Source organism: Passer montanus, unplaced genomic scaffold, assembly GCF_014805655.1.
Source record: "Passer montanus isolate IOZ18808 unplaced genomic scaffold, ASM1480565v1 scaffold17, whole genome shotgun sequence".
Taxonomy (NCBI): Eukaryota; Metazoa; Chordata; class Aves; order Passeriformes; family Passeridae; genus Passer; species Passer montanus.
In genome coordinates, this window is record NW_024364270.1 from 10351032 (window position 1) to 10374189 (window position 23158).

General features: G+C 36.1%; 1 protein-coding gene across 1 annotated transcript; it reads right to left on the reverse strand.

Annotated features, from left to right (window-relative positions):
* Positions 1-2832: 2832 nt before the first annotated feature.
* On the reverse strand, positions 2833-22824 carry EPYC (epiphycan). The gene is made up of 7 exons (XM_039704091.1): positions 22774-22824; positions 20511-20691; positions 9876-10029; positions 6877-7035; positions 5983-6185; positions 4300-4395; positions 2833-3003 (listed from the first exon to the last, which is right to left on the reverse strand). Exons 2-7 carry the CDS (start codon positions 20676-20678, stop codon positions 2833-2835), a joined length of 951 nt encoding a protein of 316 aa, XP_039560025.1. The 5' UTR covers positions 20679-20691; positions 22774-22824.
* Between the last annotated feature and the right edge of the window lie 334 nt (positions 22825-23158).

The window sequence follows — 23158 nt, forward strand, 5'->3', positions numbered from 1 at the left end:
TTGGCAGTGACATGGAGCTGGTGACAAGGGCACAGTCCATCGGTCAGTAGAGGGCCCCTCCCATGTGGGCCCTGCAGGCCCAGGCCAGGCCTCGCTGGAACAAATCCGACCTCTGGCTCTGGTACCATCCCCAGCCCTGGTACCATCACCAGCCCTGGGCTGTGCTTCCCTCCAAACACCTCATGGCACTGAGGGAAAGCTGTCCTGGACGCCTGGTGAAGAAGGGTGTGGAGGGACTAAGTAGCTGTCAGGAGCTGGCACAGAAAGTCAGCACCTTCAAAAAGCCTTTCTCACCTCCTGACTCAAAGTCCTTTATCCAGCCCTTTGTGTCAGATGTTGAATGAATTCCTACTTTTTCAGTGTGTAAGGTGAAAAATAGATGCCAGGCTTATCTCAATATTACTTTTCTATACAAGGCATATTGGCACAACACCAGGTACAATTTGTAGCATCCTTCTTGTTGGCGTTTTGTGATACAGAATAAAAACTAATAAATTACAGAATTGCAGAGTGGTTTGACCTGGAAGGAATCTTAAAGATCATGTAGTTCCAACCTCCCTGCCGTGGGCACATCTCCCACTAGACCAGGCTTCTCAAAAACCCTAGCCAGGCCTTGAACACTGCCAGGGATGGAATTAAATAAAATAAAGCCTATTATTTTTTTTAGTGTGTTTGTTATGGTGAGACAAAAAGCTTTATAGATGACAGCTATGTTGAAGAAAAGAGTGTCTTCATTCTCATCACACAAAGATAAAGATGGGGTTTTGGGGGCTTTGTTTGTCTTTGGAAGTTTGCACATTTTGTATTGCTGGGAATAGGTGGGTATTTATTGTTTTAGGTTCCCCATCCATCCACTGATACTGTCAGACCAGGCATGATTTCATAGTAAGTGGTGCATTTAGACCATTTAGACCAGAAAATGTGCTTGTCTTTTGCTGAGAGATATCATCAAGGACTCTGAATTTTTGTACTTAATGATTAGAGCATCTGTATAGTATCATGCCCTACAATAAATTGTTCTGATGGCATTTATAGTCTACTTATTTAAATACAAGCAAAATGAAAAAATTCATAAAATAATAATTTGAAATATGCTATACAAAAAGATTTTCACTCTTTTAATTTTTTTTTATTATTTTCTAGGTTGGTTAAAAAACCCCAAACAAAATACCAAAGCCAACCAAACAACCCCCTTAACAAAAACAAAAACAAAAATAAAAATATTTCACATAATCTTCCTTTGTTTTTATCATAAAAGAATTTTCTATTCCTTCAGCTTTCATTAAGGATGAAAGAGAAAAAAAATGGGCATAAGGTCGAGTTTACCGAACAAGTAAAGACAAGACGTAGTGTCAGGCTTTGGTATGATTTCATGTGTCACTATTTAGCAACACACGATGGCAGTAGCAGTCCATGGAATGATTAGCTGACTCTGTACAGGAGTGAAACAAAATCTGTCCAAGGCCTTTTTTTTAATAGAGATGGCTATAGTCTTTGCTTATGTATATTGACAGTTCTGAGCCCAGCTCCACAGAGAAATTAATTAAATAAAAAGAAAAAACAAAGGAGGAAAGTTCACAGTCTTTTCTTGATCAGCGTGACCCTAGATGTTATCCCAGGTGCAGTTTGTGATCCCAAACTCCATGTAAGAAGTGCAGATCAGTGCTTTCATTAACCACAATGACTTTTTGGAAAACTTTCTGGCTTACAATGTTAATCATAGCAAGTTCTGCAGTCATGCCAGTCATTCTTTATCTCCTGGTCATTTTGGGGATCTCCTCAAATCAAAGATTTCTCTAGCAGCCCATTTAGCTTATAACACTCCCTTATCTGTGATCAGTTTTGAATGAGGTATAAAAGGTACTTACTGGAGAGCCATATTGACTAAGCATATACAACTTTTTTCAAACTGCATTACCACTTCAGCTTCATTGCATCAAGGGAAAGTCTTTTAGACATGTGGCTTAATCCTCACAACTATGAGTTTGATTTAATGTCATTCTTGTCTCCCTCTTGAACCCTGAGAGCCTCAGACCTTCTGCAGAACATATCTTCCTGTATTTACTTTCAGGTGAGATATTTACTAGAAAATAGACATTTAACATCAACTCCCTGTAACTTAAAGTAATTACATGGTTGAGATTCTCATAGGTCTCCCAAGTTGAGTGTGTGGCTGAAGGAATATTTGTACTGGCCAGTGGATTGTGCTGCTGAGGTAACCCTGTATGCTTCCCAGCTCCAGAACCCAGCAGCAGAAATAGCTGCATCACTGCAAAAAGCCTAAGTTAACAGGATTTACCAAGAACCTCATCAGCATTACAAAGATAAATTATTGCTGCAAAAATATATATAGATTATGGGAGGGTAATCTGAAGAAAATATTCTGTTTTCTGAAGAAAACATGTTTTTGGAAGATTGCTAGTACTTTTCCAAAATGAAGGAATCTTTAAGGAAAGAAGTAGAAAAATAGATGTATCTCTGAGAGATTAATATTTAATTAAAATAAAACCCAATAAATAATCAATTGTGTAAACAATTTTATTTTTATTTTGTTATTTACCATATGATAGTTATACTTTAATATGTAAAATTATTTGAATTTAGAATTCATACATTAGATTTGAACAATTCAGCAAAAAATTTTGTATTTTCATTGCTTTTGTAGTAAAGTATTTTTCTTGATTTTGCTAAATAACTTGCAGTTGGGTAGATAAGGGATTTGTCTTTCAGCATTTCATAATCTTCTCAGTATCTCAGTAATAAATTCCAATATTAACAGAAATATTTCCCAGATAAATGATGTTTGTAAAAATTCATCTAGGTTAATGTAGCTTAGATGAGGTTACCAACTGGCAAACGGGGTAGACACATGTAAGCATAAGGTGTTTTGCTCAGGTTTATGGGATTACCATCCAGTCTGATGTCTTCAAGAGCCCTACGCACATAAGTAAAATCTCTCATTTTGCAGAAAGTATCTTCATGAATCTCTTGAATGTTGTTGTTCTAAAAGAAAATGAGCAAACAAGAAAAAAACTATCAAAATAGTTACCTGAAAATAATTTTTTTTACTCTGAAACACCATTTAGGGATATATTTTCAGTGTCTAGAGAGATACTTGCTTGAACTCAAGAGCCCAGATTGTGGCAGCAAGTCATCAACAGAGAAATCTTCCAGGCAGGGGAAAATTTCTTGGCCAATGCAAAACTTCAAAACTAAGTAACTCAAACCATGTAACAAAGACAAATTTTGAAGGAGGAGCCTGGTAGAGGTATAGAACATTCTCATTTCCAGATTATAGTGAGGAGCCATATTGAGACAAATTTGATCCACGATAGGCCAGTCCAAAAATCATAGAAACATAATTATCATCCTGACACCTTAATACACCTCAACTTGCAAAGGTACAACTCTGTAATTTGGTCTGTGACAATTTCTTTCTCTTCGGCCCTTTCACATTATTTTAACTCACACCTGTATATATACTGACAAAATTGAATTATTTTGGTTTTATTTCTTTGATTTAAATTGCTTTTACATGCCTTATATTCACTGAGCTTCCATTCTTGAAGCTAACCATTCTCAACAATGAATTGCTGGAATAAAGCATTCCAGGAATGCTTTGTCCATTGTCAGGAAACTGGGACTAAAAAGCTCATTACCTAAAATGAGGGCTGAAAATTGTTTTCTTCTCCATTCCTTTGCTAGTGAAAAATTGGTGTGGACAAAGTCTTGCTCGCTAAATTTTTTTCTGTGGCACATAGCACTGAATCTTTAATTTACAGGCACAAACAGGTGAAAAGGAAGTCAGCTAGTAGGCAGAGAGTTTAAAAAAATTGACTTACTAAAAGTTCTAAGTTAAATGATGTGAGGTACATTACATTGCTTACTGAAAGAGGTTTTTTTTGTATGGTGTAGTATGTAAAAACATCTGATAAACAAAACTGTAAATTGGTACAAGAGGAGACAGAAGGAAAGAAGCAAAGCAGGAAAAGGTTAAAAGGAAGGATTCAGAAAGAAACTATTAAATAATAGTAATTATAGAATTTGATTTTTGAAAAATATTTGTATTTTTGTAAAATAAAATTGTATTACAAATTCTGAAAAAAAATGCTTAGCTGAGCTAAATTTTACTTCTCTAAAACACTGCAATCACTAGTTAATTTTATGTTTCCTATAGTTCATTTAGTCAAGTAACACTTTTGGATAAAAAGAATAAACACTGCAAGACAAATATTTGCCCTTCTGAGTTGTGCATATGCTTTGAGCGTGATATAAAGAGCCATTTCTTTTGTAACCTACCTGAAGATGAAGAGCTTGGAGGCTTTCAGGGAGTGGCAATGGAATGTGATCCAAGTTATTGTCAGTGATATAAAGATGCTGCAATTCATCCAGATTCTAGAGGAATATGAAAGAAAACAGGGGCAAATGAGAGACATATTTGAAAATCTCTGGCAAGTAAGTTTGAAATCTATCACTGCAATGAGCATCACTGGATAGCAGAGCATTTTGTTTCAGCGTGATATGGTGAAAAAAACAGAAATTCATAGACAGTAGTGAACTCTGATTTGCATAGGCTGAGAATGTTGCTGATAAGGGTTAGATGTTCAGATTAAAATGAAAGGGAAAATGTTTTTCAAATATTTACAGAATTATTAAAGATGTAATTTTAATGATGATGTTATTTCCTTTCTTTTGTGACAAAGCTAGTCAATTTTTCAGAAGTGTATCGTGTTGAAGCAAATTATAACTCTATAAGAAATACCTGAGTTAAAAATTTCTGATTTCTCGCAATTTCTCATTCCATTTCAAAAGGTAAATAATTTTCTCCCTTGACTTGTTGAAGGAATGAGTGCTGACAAATCTGGCAGACATTATAGCTAGGCTGCTCACAGTGGTCTTTGAAAGGTCACAGGGGTCAGGAGAAGTGCCTGAGGACTGGAGGTAAGCCAGTGTCACTCGTATCTACAAAAAGGGCAAGGTGGATTTAGGGAACTACTGTTCAGTCAGCTTCACCTCCATCCCTAGAAAGGTGATGGAGCACCTCATTCCAGAGGTAATCTTCATCCCCAGGGATGATAAGAAGGTGATCAGGAGCAGCTAGCATGGATTGACTAAAGGTAAATCATGCTTGACCAACCTGATTGCCTTCTAAAATGAAACAACTACCAGAATGGATGAGGAGAAAACACTGAATATTTTCTACCCTGACTTCAGCAAGGCTTTCAGTGCTTTCTCTCATAGTATACTCAGCAAACTCAGGAAGTGTGGAGTGGAAGAGTGGAGAGTGAGGTGGATTGAGAACTGACTGAATAGCAGATCCCAGAAGGGTCAATGGCACAGTCTAGTGGGAGGTCTGCCAATAATGCTGTCCCTCAAGGTTCAGTGCTGGGCCAAGTATTATTTAGCATCAATGACTTAGGAGGCACAGATGCCCCCTCAGCAAATTCACTGATGACACAGTGAGCTGGGCTGATACCCCAGAAGGAAGTGCAGCGCTCCAGAAGGACCCCAACAGGCTGGAGAGATAGAATGAGAAGAACTGTCTGAAATTCAACAAGGGCAAATCCAGGGTCCTGCACCTGGTAAATAATAACCAGCAGTACACACTGTGGGGGGATCTGCTGGAAAGCAGCTCTGCAAAGAAGGACCTGGGGGTCTTGGTGGGCAAAAAGCTGTCCATGAGCCACCAGTGCCCTTGTGGTCAAGAAAGCCAATGGTGTCCTGGGGTACATTAGGAAAAGCATTGCCAGGAGGTCAAAAGAAGTTATCCTGCTCCTCTGCTCAGCCCTGGTGAGGCACATCTGGAGAGCTATGTTCACTTCTGAGCTCCTTAGGACAAGAGAGAGGCATGGAGCTCCTTGAGCAGGTCCATTTGAGGGCTGCGAAGATGATTGGAGGACTGGAGCATGAGGATAGGCTGCACTTCTAACCACATCCTCTGGAGAGAGGAAGAAAATGTTTTCCCATCACACCCAAACTTACTTTAAATGCCTCATTTGGTATCCCTCTGCGACCAAGCCTGTTCTTACTAACATCAATGAATGTTAAGGTGGATGGTAACTCAGGGAGTTGTCTTATCCTATTGTCACGGAGCACCAACTCCTGAAGTTGGGGCAATCTTCGGAAGGCATCCTTGTGGATATCTGATATGAAGTTTGCAGTCAAATCAATCCTCTTTAAATGGTCTGGCAGAGAAATAGGATATAACAGACTTATAAGAATGTATTTCCTGAAATTTTTAACAAAAACCCTGCCTATGTCATTCTTTATACATCTTTCAGTGAAAGACTTCAAAGTCAAGTTTTAAGATTTCTGTGTGTTTTGGGAATCTTATGAATTATTATCTTTTGGAGAAATGACACTTAAAGAGAAACATATTTTTTACTACCTTGTTCCACATTTCCTATATGTAAGAAATTTGATATATTGACTTCTTTATAAAATAAATTATTATCTTTTGGAAAAATGACACTTAAAGGGAAACAGATTTTTTTACTACTTTGTTCTACATTTCCTATATGTAAGAAATTTGATATATTGACTTCTTTATAAAATATACTCAAGCCCTTTTTCCAATTAAAAATCCCCCAAAATTAAATTGAATATTTGGAGAGTTTCATTACTTTTCTAAAGATGATTGCAAGTAACAGTAAAAAGATCAATGATCATTGTTATTTATAATAACTCAAAAGTTTGACAGAGAATCTGCATCTAATCTATGGACCTTTATGATCCAAAGTAACAAAATTCATGTGTATTTATGCGTAAAATTTACCATAATCAAACATTATATAAAATATATCACTATATTTTTGGTTTATATGAGCCAGAAATAATCAAAATCAAAGCTGATTTCAATAATACTGCTATCCATACTTAAGTTAGCAAAGTCATTTCTGCTGATCTTCTTGATTCTGTTATAGCGTGAATAGAAATATGTGGTTTTCTTAGGCAATGGTGGAACAGCATGAAGCTCACGATCATCACAGTAGACTGTGGTCCCTAGGCATGTACACAAAAGGCAAGTGGGAAGACCTATCAAGGAATTTAAAAGAAAACACTTTGTTAGAAAGGACATGAATAAAAGTCATGCATTAATTACTACAATGAAATGTTCACATAAGCACCTAATGATCATTTTTGTCCATGGTAGAGTTCACTTCCCATTCTGCTTTGATCACCAAATCATATAATTGCAACACTAAAGTGATTAAATTCTTTTTTAAATGAACTTGTTTTTCTTCCTGTGCCTAGAACAATTAACTTGTTCTAATAAATCGTTTCTCAGGCTATAATAGACTACTTGGTGACAGCAGCCAGCCAGAAGTTGATTTCCCTTTAAGCTGGCAGGTGTATGCTTCCATCTAGATGGAGGAATATAAGCTGATGAATGATTTTTTCTACCACATCTGTCTCTCTGACACCCTCTTTTTCTCCTCCCCTTCCCATCTGATATTTCTTTCTACCTCTCTCCCCCTCACATTTACTAATAAATAAAATCCATCCTAGTGACTTTGGCATATGGTCTCATTTACATCTTTATTCAGGCAGAGGCATCCATCCCTCTAACAATTTTAAAAACTGGATTGTAACAATTGTGACACTGTTTTTTTGATACATCTTTTATTAGTATATTATGAGTATACATTATGAGTATAAATCAGCATATCTATTTATCAGTTTTTAATCTCATAGAAATATTTTTCTGTTTCATGTTTTCCTCCTCCTTGTAGCAGATGGGCTGGTTTGCTCTTGTTATTTATATAATAGTAGGATAATTCAGGAATATGAAAATGTTTTTCTTGCAGATTAGTTTTTTCTCCAGGTCAGATGTGGCTACATGAAAGATGTGCCTCCTTAATCTGCCCCAATTGCCTGTAGATTATTGAGGTGCTTTTTGAGGCAAGATTAAGGAATTAGTAACCAGAGTACTCTTTTATTTTTATGTGATAATTGCTACTTGGACATCCAGGAATACAATTTCCCAAGAGATAAGGATCTTTTTATGCTTTCCCTAACTTTCTCCACAGGACAGATTAAATTGGATGCAGAGAGTAGGTCTGATACAGGGAAAAAAATATTCACATCTTGAACTATTCTGGCAAGTCTAGGCCTGAATGAATATTGAGTTAAGGATGGCTGACATTTTTTCATAATATTGCGACATAGTACTATAGTATGGGGAAAGGGTTTCACCCTGTCCTAATTTTGATCTTGGAGGAGTGGTATTTTTCACCTATGTCTGGTGGAGGGAAAAAAATATTCAAAAATATTCACATCTTGAACTATTCTGGCAAGTCTAGGCCTGAATGAATATTAAGTTAAGGATGGCTGACATTTTTTTCATAATATTGCGACATAGTACCATAGGGAAAGGGTTTCACCCTGTCTTAGTTTTGATCTTGGAGGAGTGGTATTTTTCACCTATGTCTGGTGGACACATAAAAAAAAAACCAGAGGTAGGGGACGAATTCAAAAATACATCAACAAGAAAAATGTGTTTGGCTTAATGTTACTGAGCCTTGTAGTCTCTTATTCAGTACCAGGCCAATAAAAGTAACATCTGACAGGAAAATATGTTGCTAAAGTAAAGGAAGACAAAAGAGAAATCTGATTTGATACATTACTGTTTTGAGCATCTCTTTATTTGATGTACTACTTCATTTGCATTCAGTACTCAAAAATGTTGACAGATACAGAATTCATCATATAGAATATTTACAGGATATAATGTAATATCCTCTAATTTTCAAAACTGAAAAAAAGGGTGGGCCTTCTTTTTTTTTAGTTTATTTTTTTTTCTGGAATCTCATTGGAAGTTCTCATTCCATTTTTATTTGTTTTGACAGTGTATTTTTTTGCCTGGTCAAGCTAATTTGTAGTACGTACCAAAATAAGACTATGAATTATTAAGTTCACTGAATACACAAATTTGGAAGCAGGAATTCTGGGTTTTATGTTTGGGGTTGTTTTCTTGGTTTTTTTTTGGTTTTTTTTTGTTTTTTTTTTTTTTTTTTTTTTTTTTTTTTTTTTTTTTTTTTTTTTTTTTTGGTTTGGTTTTTTTTTGTTTGTTTGTTTGGAGTTTTTTAGGGGTTTTTTGTTTGGTTTGGTTTGGTTTTTTTTTTTTTTTTTGTTTTGTTTTGTTTTCACTTAATTTTTCTTCTATGTAACTCAGCTGTAGTGTTGGGCATAGTAGAAAGTAGGATTTTCCTGTTACTATATGTGGATCACCATACAACACAAAGATCCCTCACTGAAACTGACAGGTCTAGTGACCTACTATAATTTAGAGGCAATTCTGACAAATGCCAAAAATTACCAATGCAAAATTTGTGTGGGAGAGGGGCAGATTATGTTTTGCAAATTTTAATTCCCCAGCAATGTTTAAGCTCTTATTTCACTATAGACAGAACTGAAAATTGTCTCCACTAAAAAGTTCTAAGTAACTCCTTTTCCTTAAGTTTTTCAGTTTATAGCTTTCATAGTCAAAAATTCTTCAACATTTTAATTTTTCTTTGTATTAACACATTTATAAAAAACATGTAGTAAATCATTTTAAGTAAAGACAGTTGATAATGATATTGAAATATAAGACAGAAAAACATGTACTGGTAGCATTTCCAACCATCAGCAAATTTTCAAGTTGTAAATCTTCTGGAAGAACTGGCACAGTTGTTTTCATAGTGAAATAGTAAGGAAACCTTTTGACTAGGCGTCTATCTGACTTTGGAGGAGAATTCAAGATAGGCATGTTGCATCTTTCTTCAGTTAGACGCATACAGAAACTATGTACTTCATTTTCAGTGAAAAAGAAAATAAAATGGACTTGCTCAAAATCAACACTACACACAAAAACATTTCTCTTTCCTACTAACCATCTTGAGTCTGGGGTCCAAGAACCCCTGACCCCTGTGCTGAAGACCCGTCAATTAATTTTGGCGTTGATGCTTCATCCTCCGTTTCTTCTGTCAGTGGTGCAGAAGAATAACTCTCTTGAATTACAGAATGTAGTTTTGTCCCAATACCTGTCTAAGAAAAATTAAAAGGAATTGTTACTGCTTACTCCCCTTGGAAGCCATTTGTCTTCCAGTTATTCATATTCTTCCACTAGAGGTCACATGTTTTCTGAGATTTAGTCCTGGAGCTGCATTTTATCTAGGAGCTATAATGAATTCTGATGATATATAAACAATTCATGAAAATCCAACATACTTGTTCACTTTTTGTCTGTGTTTGTGTTTTTAATGTATGCACACATGCATATACTTCATTACTGACAATATACTAGCAAAATTGTTTTTCCATATTTATATAAAGACAAATTAGATTTGTGATAAAAAATGATAAACTGTATGTAAAAAATTAAAATTTACTATTAAATATTAAAAAGGGCAAGTCATTTAACATAAAAGTGTAAATTGTACCATCATAAATCCAAATCCAATATAGGTGTGCAGGTTCTGCTTAGAACACTAACTTGATTTTAAAAATATTATTATATAATTCTGATCTCCACCTTCACATACAACTTTCTAATATGTTAAAGACTCTGATTAACTTCATTCATTAGTAGCTGCATTATGTAGTATGTAAAAATTGATATCGATAAAAATATTGGATAAAATCTTGGTTTTAAAACACTTATAAAATTTGGAAGATCCTTAAATGGAACTAGAAAACTTTTTTTTTTGTCCATCACTCAACATGACTAATCCAAGTAGTAAATTTTGTCAGGTTATCTCTAATTCTAAAAATGCATTATGTTGATTTTCCTATATGATGATTCAGAATAAAAATTATGATATAGCAATTTTCTTGTTTCACATCTCTGCACATAAAAAGAGAATTGCAGACTTGCCAGGCTTGTTGCAGAGGGGTCTATGTTAGCAAAGAGGCAGAGTTCTTTTCTGTAATCGCCCAGACAGTTGTGTGATCTTTGCAAGTTACTTTCCCATTGTATCTTGATTTCCCCATGTGTAATAACATTGTTCAGCTGAGCCAGAGCCCCTTTTGAAAGTGCACTCTTTCTTCTTTAAATCCAACACAATTAATTAGTATCATTATAGGATTTTGCATATCTGAGGTGCTGTTAAAAGTGTAGGTAATTGTGGAGACCCTGGGGGGCATCCCCTCGGTTAGGGGGACAAGAATCTTCCCCCAAAAAGCTGTTAAGACCCCATTGGCTGCTACCCCTGTTCCTATGTGTGTTCGTATGTCCCTGAGCCACTCCCCCCCATTCCCTGATTGGCCCTCATCTTTGTACTGCACTGAGACCAGGTTCACCCCCTGCCCCTCGGATAGAGAGAAACCTGGACCCCACGATGTGTGTGCCTGGGACCTGAGCATCTTACCAGGCGGCTGAATAAAACATCTGTGGATACCATGCAAAGGCCCTTTTTGATTTCTTACCCTGGACTTTACTTGCAGCAATTCAGGCTGCAACAGGTAAAGCATTTAACCCTGTGAGTGCTGCACCCCTGTGCTGCAGTTAGCACTCCTTATCTTTTTCTAAGACACAACCAAATATAGGAATTTTGTCACAGTATCATCATTCCAAGTGCAAAGGCACCAAAGCTCAAAATTCTGCTTGTTTTCATCCACTGCAGTTTTCTAGCACATCACCACCACAAAACTGCTGAATCCTGAGTCTTTCACCTGACTAAGCATCTCCTTTTTTGACACCATTCCACAGCTACTGCTTTCTTTGCAGTCTTCATGATGAACCAGTTGTTGAAATCAATCACAGTACTGTTCATAAATTCTAATTGTAAAAGACAGGTAAAAAGTAATTAACTGGCCAAATAGAATTTTTAAAATTTGATTTTGTATGTAGACTATAGAAGTTAAAAGAACTAAAACACCTAACATCTGGATTCCAAGCACCGGCAAGTCTTGCTGTATTTGAATCTCTTTGTATGTGTATATATATATATTTAATATGTAACCAGCAGCTAAAGGGATGTGATTCTGCCCTTCTACCCTGTTCCTGTGAGACCCCATCTGCAGTACTGCATCCAGCACTGGAGTCTCCAGCACGAGGAGGACATGGGCCTGTGTGGAGCAAGTCCTGAGGAGAGCCAACAAGGTGAAGACAGGCTGAGAGGGTTGGGGTTATCCAGCCCAGAGAATAGTCACTTTTCAGTGCCTAAAGGAGACCTACAAGAAAGCTCAAGTGAGACTTTTTAGAAGGATATGTAGTGATAGGACAAAGGGGAATGGCTCGAAGCTGAAACTTTTTTATATTATTAAGTTCTTTACTATGAGAGTGCTGAGGCATTGGAAATGGTTGTGCAGAGAAATTATGGATTCCCTTGCTCAAGGCAAGGTTGGATGGGTGGATGGGGCTTTCAGCAATGTGTGCTAGTTCAGTGTCCCTGTCCATGGCATTGGGGTTGGAAGCAGATGATCTTGGTCCCTTCCAACACAAACAATTCTATGATTCTATGAACTGTGAAAATTTTGGAAAAAACACTTTACTTCTCATAATAGACTGTCTTGCAGCATAGCTATATATAATTACTTCAGTATTAAGCACTGTGATCCTGGATTGCCTCAGAACATCTAAGTAAATACGTAAAATCCAAATTTTTTGTACATAAATAATTTGGTTTAGGTTATATAATGGCAATAGGCTCAAATATTTTATATCAATTGGTTTTGCTGAAGACGGAGAACATGAAAGCAATAAAAAACCAGTAAACACTCTGAACTACACAGGCTCAGATTTTGACTAAGAACATTGTAGGTTTTCGGTATATTCTTTAGTTGTATTCTACTAAGCCACAGATGCTATTGCTAATTAGAGTTTATGGATAAAAACGCCCCAATACAGTTACTAAGGTCATAACCTCACAAAATGCAAGGTAATCAAATGAGCAAGATGACCTTCAGCTGAACTGAGTAACTTGAGTTGATGTAAGAGTAAGGATGTACCTTGTCCTTCTGTGCAGACAAATACACAACATTACCATCTGCAGCACTGACAGTAGACAGCTTAACCAGGAATGGACTTGGGGACAAATCAAAAGAAGGCTTTGGGAACAAAGGAAATGGGACAGCTGTTCTCCGAATGGAGGAAGCCTAGAGGGAGAGAGATACATTCCAGACTTTTATTGACCCAGGTTAGTGCTGCACTAAAGTTCTTGCACATGCTGTCTACTTCTTCACCAGATTTGTGGAAATCAGATAAGAATCCCTCTTCTGAATGTCGGAATTAAATCCAGAGATTTCAGATCTGTTAATGCCTTTATATGCAACTTTTGTTCTACTGAAAATAATATTCTATAGAAGAGTATTTTCAAGATAGGCTTTGTAAATAGACTTCAGACCAAAGATAATTTTCCTTTCACTTGTTATGGGGTTTGGGTCATCTACACTGACTGCCACCTCTCTGCATTTTTGGGGCATGCTTTATGGAACTTACTATCTTGGGATTTGTTATTTATTTTATGCTTTCTGAGGCTTCTTAGTTGATCAATTACTGCAGCTGTTTGGTAGCAAAGCAGAGGTGCTAATCTCTAGTACTTCCATTTCTACACTGTTATCTCTTTCTTACTGTAGGATGTCTCCCAGCAGTTTCCCTGTAAATGCAATATGTCTGGGGTTTAGGGAAACTGTTCCAAATAGTTAGCTTTAGCTATTCAGTGTTCTGCAGTTGTAAGTGTCATAAGAAAATAAAAATGATTGATGTTAACTTAAGGATGTTGCAATTTTTATACTTGCAACAGAGTAGGAGTTCATTGATATATGTGTTTTACATACCAGATCCAGAGCATGAGCAGTATTTTCTTGCTGTACATAACTTGGACTTGAACTAGTGACCTAAAGGTAAAAGTCTGTTTCCCATTATTGGTCATCTGATCCATGCAGCTTTGTATCTTTTACAAGTTTGATAAATCATGCAAGATTGTAACAAGACAAAGATGTTTGTTGGACTATATGCTGTACAGAACAATCCCTCATTTTCCAGATGTTTGTTTATTTTTGGCAACTGGACTTTAATAAAAAAAAAGTTGAAACATAAATGGTTGTATATCACCTAATGGCATTATTTTCCATAGGGCTTTTGGAAGGAGGGGGGAACCTGGAATTAGGCAGGGAGTAGACTTGTATTTCATCTGGTACTTTAAGAAATAATTTTTGTGGAAAATCACAAAGCAGGAAGAACATTTTAGAGAAATACAATAAAGTGTGTTTCTCTTTGCCAATATCTACAAGTCTTCAATAATAATCTGCTTTCCAAGACAGTTTTAATACACTGTATAAGAAAAAACTGAAGGGGTATCACACCACCTATCTTTAGCCATCTATGTGGTTAATAGTTACCCCACTCTGTCTTTGGAATCAATCAAGAGATTTAGAGAATACCAGTGCAGATTAGTCCCAGAGCATACCAAAGGACAGTGATATCTTTCCTAAGATTGCATGGAGTACCTACTTTTTTCCCCATCCTATATTTATCCAATGTGACTCCATGTTCTAATGAAAGTTTGTAGTGGGCTGGCCAATTCAGAGGCACTTTCAGAACAAGAAATTACAAAAGTCAAGAATGCAGAAATCAGAACACATGAGTAAGTGATAAAATGTAATTGGTAAAATCCAACTTGCAACTTGCCATCCATAGGCTGGGCATTTAGCTTATATTAGGATTGCTTCACAGTCAGTACAGAATGAGACAAAACTTCTGAAAAGCAGCTCCAGACATTGGCTACAGAAATTCCTTTTAGGGTGGGCTCTTTAGTTATCTATATCTCACCACAGAGAGTAAAAGAGGCGAGACAAACAAAAGACTAGGAGAGGCTCAGGAGTTTTTTATGTCTTTTTTATGTGTCTATTTTATGTCTACATCTTTTAGATGATGATCAAAACTCATGTATTACATGTGTTACATGTGATAAGTGTGTATCACATGTATTACATGTGATAAGTTTAAATCCACAGGAGAATCTGGAAGTGTGCTCTTTGTTTCAGTGTTTCTTTTACTGCAAAAAATACATTTAATATACAAAGAAAAATTCAAAACTTAAAAAGAGGCATTTTAACCTTGAAGGGACAGTTGTTCCACACACTGACCCATCAAAAGAAGCTGGTTTCTCCCATAGCTGTTTTGAAACTACCAAAGGCTTACAAGAAAATGTCTAATTATGGTAGAAGTTATTCATATAATCACAGAATGGTTTGGGTTGGATGGGACCATAAAAATCATCTATTTCCACCCCCCTTGCCACAGGCAGGGAGGTTTGCTTTCCTATCCAAAAGCGGCCTAAACTCTTCTTGAAATTTGCATTTGAAGACTTCTCCTATTGTTCTCTCTTAAAAAGAAATAGAATTGTTAGTCACTGCGGACAAGTGAATGACAAGCTGTAGTCAAAATCTTTCAGAAAAACTAGAAAAAATCCTATTCGAGGATAAAGCTTCAAATGATGTTTGATTCTCTGATCAACTATGTGGCCATCTGACTTGTACATTACTTGTACTAATTGGTAGGGTTTTTTCAAAATTGATATGATGTTCTGAAAAGTCATTGTATATCCACTTTAAAGGCTCTTATTTAATCAAATACCAACCACAAAGACAGGAACAGCAGTGTAAGCATTTCTCAACTCTGCAGAATGGCAAGAGTGAGTTCTTGCTCGAGCATGGCTCCTCTTTGTGTGTGTTATACCAACAGGAGAGACGGTTTGTGTGTATGCACACAGACATGAGCAAATGTGTGTGTGGAACTCAAGTTCTGAGCTTTGTGCAGGCACCAAAATGACATATTACTAGTTTGATTCAAAATCAACAGTCTAACAACCAGTGCTAATCAAAATGCATCAAATATTAGCCTTTCACTGTGTTTCATTCTGAATATTTTGTGGATCATATTTTACAGCTCGCCTCTTTTGTGTAACAGACCCAGACCAACCTTCCTTTTCTGCTTATTCAGTGCTAGGCAAACCATTCTTAATTAATTGCTCCTTAAATTTTCAGCCTCACTGATAGCTTATCTTAGCAATGAAAATATTTTTCTGATGTGCCTATATTTTTCCTTCTTATTTTCCTAACTTAGTTTTTCCTACCTAAAGAAAAAGTTACTGGTTATGTTTAACAGACACTGTGATAAAATTGCAGTGCCATTTTATTATGTATGTAGGTGATGTACATAAGAATCTCTCTCCACAATTTGTTTTTCTCACACATTTTCCAAACAAAGTTGTAGTTTCAAAGAGGGAAAAAGTGAGAAGCTCACACAATAATTCCTTTGAGTGTCTGGCTTGATTCCATTCATTTTAAAGAAGGAAATCTCTCTTTGTATATGCTTTCAGAGCAGCTGGGAGACCCAGTATTGACTGTGGCCTCTGGACCCTATCATGATATAAATATTAATTCAAAATAGTAATGAACTGTAAAGAAAAGGGGAGATACATCAGCTCATGTTTATACTGTTATTGTCTGTTTCAGAAGATAAATCCAACACAAAGCTTGTACACTTACAGTGATATTTCTTTGCTGTATCTTTCTCCGTGAGGACCTTAGAATTCTTTCCTTTATAATAGGCTTTTCTTTTGCACTGCCTTTTTTAGCCATTATCTGTGAAAGACTTGATACTGCTATCTTAATGTCTCTATGCACATTTTATTTCTGAGTGGTATTTTACTTAAAATTTTTCCCGTAATAATTTCCATTTGGATGCAAAACATTAGCCAGGTCTTCTGTGTCTCACTGGGATCTTGGAAACCATAGATTTTATAATCTATAATGTCACCTAATATGTGACAATACATAGCTTTGATTGAGGATTCAATGCACTTCTCGCAAGTAATTCACATCTAAAATTACTTTTCCCATGGAAATATTTGCATTAAAAAAGTATTCCATGTATACATTACATAATCTTTCCCAACCTAAAGATTATTCCAGAATCTATGACAAAAATGGACTTCAGCTGAAGAATATCAAGAGCCACTACCTATAAATGTTTTCAGAAAAATGTTTTCAATGAATGAATGAATCAATCCAATGAATTGTGTGTGTATATACACACATACCCTCTACACAAGAAACAATACTTCCAGACTATGAGAATTAGCAAAGTCATGAACTTGGACTCAGATACTCTTACACAACTGTATTAAGATGAAATTCTCATACTAAGCCTGAAACAGATGTCTAGGGTTCATCAAAAGTTATATGAGGAAGATAGGTGTATGGGGTCTGGCTGGAATGGAATAAACTTTCCCCATGGCATTCCTCAGTGCTGTGCTTTGTGTTTTCTGCTGAAAAGGTGTTGATAATGCACCAGTGCTCAGTGACTGCTGAGCAGTGCTGGCACAGCACCAAGGCTTTCTCTCCAACATTCCCCTCTCACCAGTTGGGCAGGGGTGGTCAGGATCTCCGGAAGGGATAGAACCAGGACAGATGACCCAAGCTGAGCAAAGGGATATTCAATATGGCATCTGGTCAGCAACAAGAACTGAAAGAAAGGAGGCAGTGAGGGTTGGGAGTGGCCACCTTATCATTAAGGTGTTTGTTGTCAGGAGCACCTGCTACACGTACTCAAGTCCTTCTTCCCTGGAAGTGTTTGGCCTTCACCTGCTGATGGGAAGTAGAGAATAAATCTGTTGTTTCCCTTTGTTTCTGCACGCAACCTTTGTTTTTCTTCATTAAATTTCACAAGTTTTTAACCTTAATTTCTTTCCCTGTCTGTCTGAGAAGGGGCAATGAGAAAGCATTTTGATGGTCACCTTGGTAGCTAGCTAAGATCAACCCATCTCAATAGATATCTCAAGAGAATGATTCATACTTGTCTTGGAGCATGGTATTGGGGTGCCAAGCCTAATGCCTAATTTTAACCAGATCGAAAGAGTGGAAAGAACCCCTTTCTAATTATCTTCAGGTCTTTCCACACTTTGATGATTACACATCGAGTGGGTGATTACAGTACATAATAGTCTAGAAAAGGACATGCTGACACAGGTGCTTTAGTTTAACTCCTTGAGGTTCACAGGTTAATTTCTACTTCAATTCACATTGAAATTAACAGCAGTAGCATCTGAATGCATCTAAAGTACTAGAACTTGTCAGTTTCCTGGACCTTCTGCTAATCAGTTGGATACACAACCTTGCTAAAGTTTGCATTTTTGCCAATGAGTCTAAAAATGGATTAAACAGAATGGCTTCTACTTGCACATAACTGAATTTTCAAATCTTAAATTCAAGAAACAACACCAGAAAATGCTTTTTACGTTTTTCTCCACTGTTTCAAAAGCCTGAATACATGATTTAGAGCTCTCTAAATGGAAATTCAAGTCTTAAAGAGTTACTTCACACAGGCTAGATCTGTTGAAGGCCTGCTGTTTGGGTCTCTGTGGTATTGCTCATCATGTAAACTATGCATAATAAAAACTAACCTGTGACCTTGAATAAATATTGAATTTTACACATAGATCCACTTGTGTTGTTCACATCACTATGATAACAAGATTTTAAGCAGTAAAGTCATAACCACAATCAAGAAATCAAATGTATTCTGCTTAAAACTTGGATGGCATCAGTAATATCAGTGATTAAAATATAACTTGCAAGACTGTCATGCCCTATCAAATAGTACATTGACATGTCTATAAAATTTGCATGATTTCTACAGCACTGACCATATCTCCTGGGATATGGGTAACTACGAATGCTTAGGATTCTCTTGGGTGGTACATGATATTAGGAATGTAAGCAAAAAAAAGATTTTGGCTAAACATCTGTGAAAAAAAGACTCTCACAGGGAGGTCCATCCATATGCAAAACAAAACTCTGTTCAACTGCTCTGTTGGATGAACTTCACCTGATGAATTTTAAAAAGGCTCTCTGAAGAGCTCAGTAACGGAAGATAATCCTGTCCTGGAAAAGAAGCTTAAGAGTTTACCCTGACTCTGCTTATTCCATGCCTTCTAAAAAAACCCAATCCGTGTTGGGATCTCGTATCTTTCCTTGTTGGGTGCAACATCAGTCACCCCAGATTCCCTTTTGGCTGGAAAAGAACATCCAAGCCTTGCTTTATCTCTATCCTTCACTCAGAAACTTGGAAAAGCCACCCTAAGTTTTGGTGTTATAGGACCTCACAGAGAGAGCGCAGCACAGAAAAATCCCACCTACCATTAAATGCATTACTAGGAAATCTGTTTGAATGAGAAAAAATCAGTGATGAGCCACATTCAAAATAACTTCTCCCATTTCTGGGGAGGAAGTAGTTTCTGTAGGAATGGTAAAGGCTTCATTTCTAAGAGCAAAGAGAGACAGAAACTGTGGTTTATTAATCAATGTTAAATAGAGCACAGCACTAAAATTGGTAGTGACTTTATCAGGAAAGCGAGCTCAAACAAAACCAAGTAGAGCACAAGAGTGGCACAAGGGAACTAGGCCAAAGGCAAGGTAAGTTCCTTACAGCAAAATTCTTCTCAATTCCTCTTAGATTGAAAATTGATTTCCTACAAATTATAAGGTTCTGATCTTAGTGCTAACATTAAGATTATTTTTATCTCTTCAGTTTTCTGTTTTGAAATACAGAAGAATAAGTTTTAAATAAGTTATTCCTAAATTCTCTGTCCTTTGATTTCAAAGCTGTTATCCAATTTCTCTCTCACATTGATGAAAGAGAGCCTCCTGTCCCTCCTGCTGTAATCATGAATCTTTCAAAGGATTGTATTTTCATGAATTATTCATTGTTATGTGAAAAAGCACTAAAATATTATGTATAAAAATGAAAATACCTTATTATTTAAATGTTATATTTTTCTCTCAGCTTCTATCATACACAATCCTGAATTAGAGAGTGCTTATATTACCTTCAGGGAAGTTGTGCTAATGTCTAATCAGCAGGGTGAGAAAAAAAAATGAAGGTAGCCTTTTAGTAATTGTAAAGAAATAAAGGATTGCAGAAGAGGAAGGAAGCATTTAAGCCAACAAGTGGGGTCCCTTGCTTCTACAGGCGACATATCTTTCCCTCTCATACTGTATCAGAATTTCAACAGGTTTTTTTTAATAATTTTTCTTACTTTCCTGTGTTAAAATTCAAATGCTTTCCCTTTCTTTTTTCTTCCTTCTGCCACTTTCCTAACAGCCAGAGAAAACATTAGCATTTATAGCCTGACACACTTGTAGTGAACATAAACCTAAGGAAACAACATTTTACAATCTCATTTAATGGGAAATGCTGGAAATTCTGTCTCAACTGCCTCCATGCATCACCCAGACAGATAAATTACAATGATGATCTCCAATGGAATTTGTGGAATTCCATAGAGACCTGAGGAAAGTGTTTCACCTACTCTTAAAAATTACCACAAATAAAATCCAAAACAATTAAAATAAATTTTGGCTGTGTTTGTAGGTTAGGGAAAACATGAATGAACTGCAAAGGCAATAGAAACCACATGAGTAGATTTGTCAGATAAGTATTTTCATGGCAAAGAAAAAGTGATCAGTAACTACTGCATTTATGCATTTTGGAAAGACAGAATAAATGAAGTTCTAATTACCTCTACTTGGTCAGACTGCTTGTTTTCATCATAGGTAAATGGGTGAGGCAGCTCTCCAAGTGGTATGTCATAGAACTCAGAATCATAAATTATGGTATCACTGATAGGGGCAGCTCCAATGGACTCAAAGATAAAAAATCCCAAAAAAACATTTACAAAGATTTGCATTTTGTTTTCTTTTCTGAAAGAGAAGAAAATGGACAGATGGTAGGAACTCTGGTGTTGACAAGGAATCTATGACAACTTAATGTCACAAATACAGTACTTATATGTAAAACCCACAATATTTCTGATGAATAATTCATATTTATTTGTCGTGGCTCAGTGGTTTAATCTGGTTTTCTTCATGAAGAGTCCCTGGAGCTGAGAATTCTTCATACTGCTTTGGCCATACTCATAGTCATATAATTTAGAAAAGACCTATGCAATTTTATTGGTGTAAAAAAAATCAGAATAATATTTTTACCCTTTCATCTAACTTCACCTGTTTTCATTGCAATTAGATATGAACTTTTGAGAAACTAGCTAAATTATTATATTACTTGTCTCTGTCACAATAATCTTTTGGAATGTATAACAATGTAATATTATATCTCTCCTCCATCATAAAAAACACAAAACAGAATCAAACAAACAAACAAAGCTACCAACCTGTTAGAAAACATTAGAAATTCTGTCATCTCTGGATAAGCATAATCAAAATACTTTTCACCCATTAGTTTTTTGGTCAGAACATAATTTTGCTTGATGTGGCACATCTAGACCATACTTTCACAAAAGTCTTGGGAGCAAAATAAAAAATAATATGTGTTCTCCATAGCCCTGTGGACAGTAGTGCCAGTACTCTGAATTCCTTCATTATTCAACCTAAACAGTTTTTAAAGTAGTGAGAAATTGTGGTGTGGTGTATTCACCTGTTCTCCTTGGAAAATAGAATTGTAAAACTGAATTATCACCCATTTAAAGTTCTGTAAAATTGAATTATCACCTATTTAACGTTCCAGAATTTTGTAAAATGGTAGAAAATTCATGCTGGGCTTGAGAAGTAGTGTGTATGCATTCCCTTTTCCTTGTAAACTATGCATTCACTATTATCATATAAGGTGCCTGACACAAGGCTCTATTCAGCGTTCTTTACTTACATCTTTATTTATCTACAGCTCACATTAATTTCACCAAAAGCCCAGTGATAATGAGTAATGCATAAGTCCAATAAACTGTATTCCTTATGTGATACACACTCTTCAATATTTAATTTCAAAATTGCAGCTACTTATAATAAAGTACAAGAAATACATGAGACTTTTTTTTAATGTATGTACTGGACAGCAAGCTGAATTTTAGCTTCATGAAAAGAGGTCTTTATAAAGTTGGTTTAGGCATGAGGATATGAAATTCCTCTGGGGATGGTCAGTAACACAAGGCGTTCATTTTTCTCTCATTTTCTTTATTCAGAAAGACTTTAGCTGCTGCTGGAAGAAGCTAGAGTCACTGGGTCTTCTCTTTGAGAAAGCTTAGATGAATTTCACCTTTCAGTATTAGCTTCCAATATTAATAAGAGTATTCTGCTTTATTTATAAATTAAATAAAGTAAAATAAAATAGAAACACAATCAATTCTGGAATAAGCAACTATGCTAGAATTAGCGGGTTTTTGTCAGTCTTTACGTTTTCTGCTGCCTATTTTTGACAGAATTGGTTTTGCTCTCGCTTTTCCTTTCCATGTCATTTATCTAAGATGATTCAGCTGTAAAGAGTGTTATCTATCAACCCAAAATGTAGTACTAGCATATATGGTGTAATTTTTCTTCTGAATAAACAATTCTTAAATAAAAAATTGTTCACCATGCATAATTGTTTGCATGTCACAACACCTAAAAAGAAAAGATTTTTAAAGGTTATAAGGCTTGATAAGTATTAATTTTTACATATATAGAGACAAAACCAGCAAATATCTGTGGAAAAAAATGTTTACCTGTGGCTACAGGATCTGCACTAATTTGCAGGGTTTGCATGTCTCTATTTCCCTTTCATGTAATATATTGGAATGCACTGTAGAAATATTGGCATCTGCAGTAGCTGTAAGATCAAATATTTTGATGAAGATTATGTACACCTCTCACAGGAAGGAACTAAGACATATCCAGGGAAAAATAAATAGTCTCCACAATCTGCAAGCTTTGAATCGGTATTAAGCATGATAAAATAAAACAAATACTAGTATTCCAGCGATAAAAATTCAGCTAAGAGAGAAGTGCCAAAACTTACCTTTAGCTTCCACTGTCTCAAACGGGATGGAGCTACTCAGAATGCAGAGCCAGTGCTATTAGACCCTGACCAATGGCAGTGGCATTCTGCGGCTGTGGGAGGTAGTACAACTTCTACCCTCAGCTGAAGACCTGAGCCTAGGGAGTTTCTCACACTTAAAACACCTTTAATATATGATTTTGTTGAACTGAATTTTTGGAAGGTCAAACAAAGATATATTGTAAGGAAATAGCATTTCACATAACAATTTTTTACCCCTTCCCCTCAAATTTCTTGTTGCTCCTACCAATACAGCAACAACACTCTTAGTTGTACTCTGGAAACAACTTCTTTGTATTACCTGATAACCTACAAATACAAATTTGTCAGTGTCCAAAATCA

Coding starts and splice junctions, on each gene's coding strand:
- EPYC (XM_039704091.1), bottom strand. CDS start 20,678: ATGCAAATCTTTGTAAATGTTTTTTTGGGATTTTTTATCTTTGAGTCC. Junction 10,030..20,510: donor AGCAGTCTGACCAAGTAGAG/GTAATTAGAACT, acceptor AATTTTTCTTAG/ACAGGTATTGGGACAAAACT. Junction 6,186..6,876: donor AAATGACTTTGCTAACTTAA/GTATGGATAGCA, acceptor TTTCTCTGCCAG/ACCATTTAAAGAGGATTGAT.